A 2,817-nucleotide genomic window follows, 5' to 3' on the forward strand; every position below is an offset into this window, starting at 1 on the left:
CATGGGTCACCAAAATGGTACTGTGGCTAGAGTTTTTTTTCTCTTCTACCCTGGTTGAACTAAAAGCCCATGTACACCTGTTTTAAGTAGCGTTTGGATCCATAAGGATTTAAGGATTCAAATAAAAAATATCAAAATCCTTAGAATTTCGTCCAAACATGTTCTTAATTTAATCGCTGTGGCTCCACTTGCTACCTAGCGAGTATGTATGAGCTCTAAGGTGGTGTTTGGATTCCGCGACTAAAATTTAGGAGGTGTGTCGGGAGGATGTTGCCATGGGGTGTTTGGATACTAATAAAAAATAAATTACATAATCCGTCCGTACTTCACGAGAATTTTTTAAACCTAATTAATCTGTCACTAGCATATGTTTACTGTAGCACCACATTATCCAATCATGGACTAATTAGGCTTAAAAGATTCGTCTCACAAATTAGTAACAAACTATGCAATTAGTTTCATAATTAGTCCTATATTTAATACTCCATGCATGTATCAAACCCTCGATGGGACCACGATTAAAATTTAGGAGGGGCAACCAAACACCATCTAAGGTGATAGAATATCATCATCATCTGTTACTTAGAATAGTAGACTTTTTCATTTTTCCTACTGGTCCTATCCGGAATGCTCTTTGATGACTTCCCCGGTAATGACGCAACCGCAATCGAGCAAACACAAAGGTAGATTGAATTAAATTAAATAAAGGGAAAAAAAGACATAACGTCAGCTCTCAGAGGCAGGTACGCCACCCTTTGCATGCTGGCTCACGCGGACCACCACCACCACCACCCAGGCCCCGCACTCTACTCCACGTCTTGCATCAGGGTCACGCTGCCACTCGGCGAATCAATCGCCAGGCAAGCCAACAAAATCAAAGAAAAAACCCCATGACAGGGAAAAGAGAAAAAGAAGCGTAGCGCAGACAAAGGCGAGGAGGCCCGATAAAAGTATTGGTTCCGGCGTAAACGATCGCCATTATTAAAGGCGTGGGAAAAAGAGAGGTCGCAGCAGCATCCAATCCGTTCGCCTGCTGCCTTGCTTGCCTGCCTCCCTCCCTGAGCCCTCTACTCGTCAAGATAAACAAAAAAACCCGGCAGCTTTTGTCTCCTTGCAGGCGCCCCACACACCCAACGTGTCTTCCCCGCACCGCCCGCCGGCCCGCCCCGTCTCCCGTATATATAACTTCCCCTCCCACCCGTTGCCTTTCCACTACCCACATCCATCTTCCCTTCCCTCTTCCCGGCCTCTTCTTGCCAAGACAAGGCGGTGGTGTCGATGGCTGTCCAGGCGCCGCACCTACTCAACCCCGCCTTCCTCCCCCACCACGACATCGGCCACGCGTTCAGGGCGCTGGAGGGCGCCGCGGTCGGCGGCGGCGGCGCCTCCGTGTTCTTGGACGAGCTCGGCTTCGGCGGGTGCGCGCCGGCGCCGGCGCCCACCATCGGGGACGGCGCGTTCGGCGAAGCCCAGCCGCGCAGCGAGCTCACCTGCAACGGCGGCGGCGGGGACATCAACGCGTTCCTCCCGAGGAAGCGGGCACGCGTTGCGCCCGGGTTCCTGGATGATGGCAGCCACCAGCAGCAGGGCTTGGCTCTGCCCCTGCCGGTGCCGCACAGCCAAGTGTTCGCCGGCGACGCGCAGAGCAGCAGGGCCGGCGGGTGCGGCGCGGCGTCCACCAGCGGTCGGGCGGTGGTGTCGGCCAATGGCGTCCTCTCGCAGCTCTACCACCAGGGCGTGGAGATCGACGCGCTGGTGCGGCTCGAGGTGCGTTGTAATTCTTGATTGATTGATCCTCCCCTCTTGATCGATTGATCTGGTGACCTGGAGTCCGTCGAGTTCCTTCCTCCATACATACGTCGTGGACACGGTATCTGATACTTGCTCCGCATGGTTGTGCTGCAGACGGAAAGGATGCGCGCGGGACTCCAGGAGGCTCGCCGGCGGCACGCGCGCGCGGTGGTCGAGGCCGTGGAACGCTCCGCGGCAGGTCGGCTACGCGTGGCGGAGGCCGAGCTGGAGCGCGCCCGGTGCCGCAACGCGGAGCTGGAGGACAGGCTCCGGCAGCTGGCCGCCGAGGGCCAGGCGTGGCTGGGCGTCGCCAGGAGCCACGAGGCCGTCGCCGCGGGGCTCCGCGCCACGCTGGACCAGCTGCTGCTGCAGCCCGCCGGCGACGGCCCCGACTATGGCGGCGGCGAGGCGGAGGACGCTTGGTCCTGCTGCTTCGAGACCTCCCCGTCGGGACTGCTCGTCGTCGCCGACGACGCGGCGTCCAGGGGCTGCTCGTCGTCGCCGTCGTGCAAGTTGTGCGGCGGCGGCGACGCGTGCGTGCTGCTCCTCCCGTGCCGGCACCTGTGCCTGTGCCGCGCGTGCGAGGCCGCCGCCGAGGTGTGCCCCGTCTGCGCCGCCGCCAGGAACGCCTCGCTCCAGGTCCTGCTGTGACGAGGGAGGCCAGGCCCTGCCGGCGTTTGTTCCCGCGGCGGGCGGTAGTCGTCGTCGTCTTTTCGGTTCCCAGGTTCTCATCATCGAGTTCCGCTGCCTCCCGCACGCATGCGCCGGCACGTGAGTCACGTGACACGGGTTAAGCGGCAAGCTTTTTGTTGGGGCACTAGTAGCAGTAGGAGTACATCCTGTAGAAATGCTCGAAGTTGTAGCATAGGCTAATCTTTAGACCCAGTTGCTAGTTGTACTGCTAATTACTTGTCTCTATTAATTCGCCAACTTTGTTCACCGCTCGAATATCTTTCTGCTACCCTATTTTTTGGTAGTATTTTGGGCTATAGGCTTTTGTTATTAATGAAGAAATCGGCCAAAGTT

The 2,817-nt window shown here is 57.2% G+C and overlaps 1 protein-coding gene across 1 annotated transcript; it reads left to right on the forward strand.

Annotated features, from left to right (window-relative positions):
- The first annotated feature begins 1,169 nt into the window (after positions 1–1,169).
- On the forward strand, positions 1,170–2,577 carry LOC136496696 (probable BOI-related E3 ubiquitin-protein ligase 2). The gene is made up of 2 exons (XM_066492436.1): positions 1,170–1,767; positions 1,906–2,577. The coding sequence occupies exons 1-2, from the start codon at positions 1,279–1,281 to the stop codon at positions 2,440–2,442; spliced, it is 1,026 nt and encodes a 341-aa protein (XP_066348533.1). The 5' UTR covers positions 1,170–1,278; the 3' UTR covers positions 2,443–2,577.
- Positions 2,578–2,817: the final 240 nt, after the last annotated feature.

This window comes from Miscanthus floridulus, chromosome 12 (genome assembly GCF_019320115.1).
Source record: "Miscanthus floridulus cultivar M001 chromosome 12, ASM1932011v1, whole genome shotgun sequence".
NCBI classification, from domain to species: domain Eukaryota; kingdom Viridiplantae; phylum Streptophyta; class Magnoliopsida; order Poales; family Poaceae; genus Miscanthus; species Miscanthus floridulus.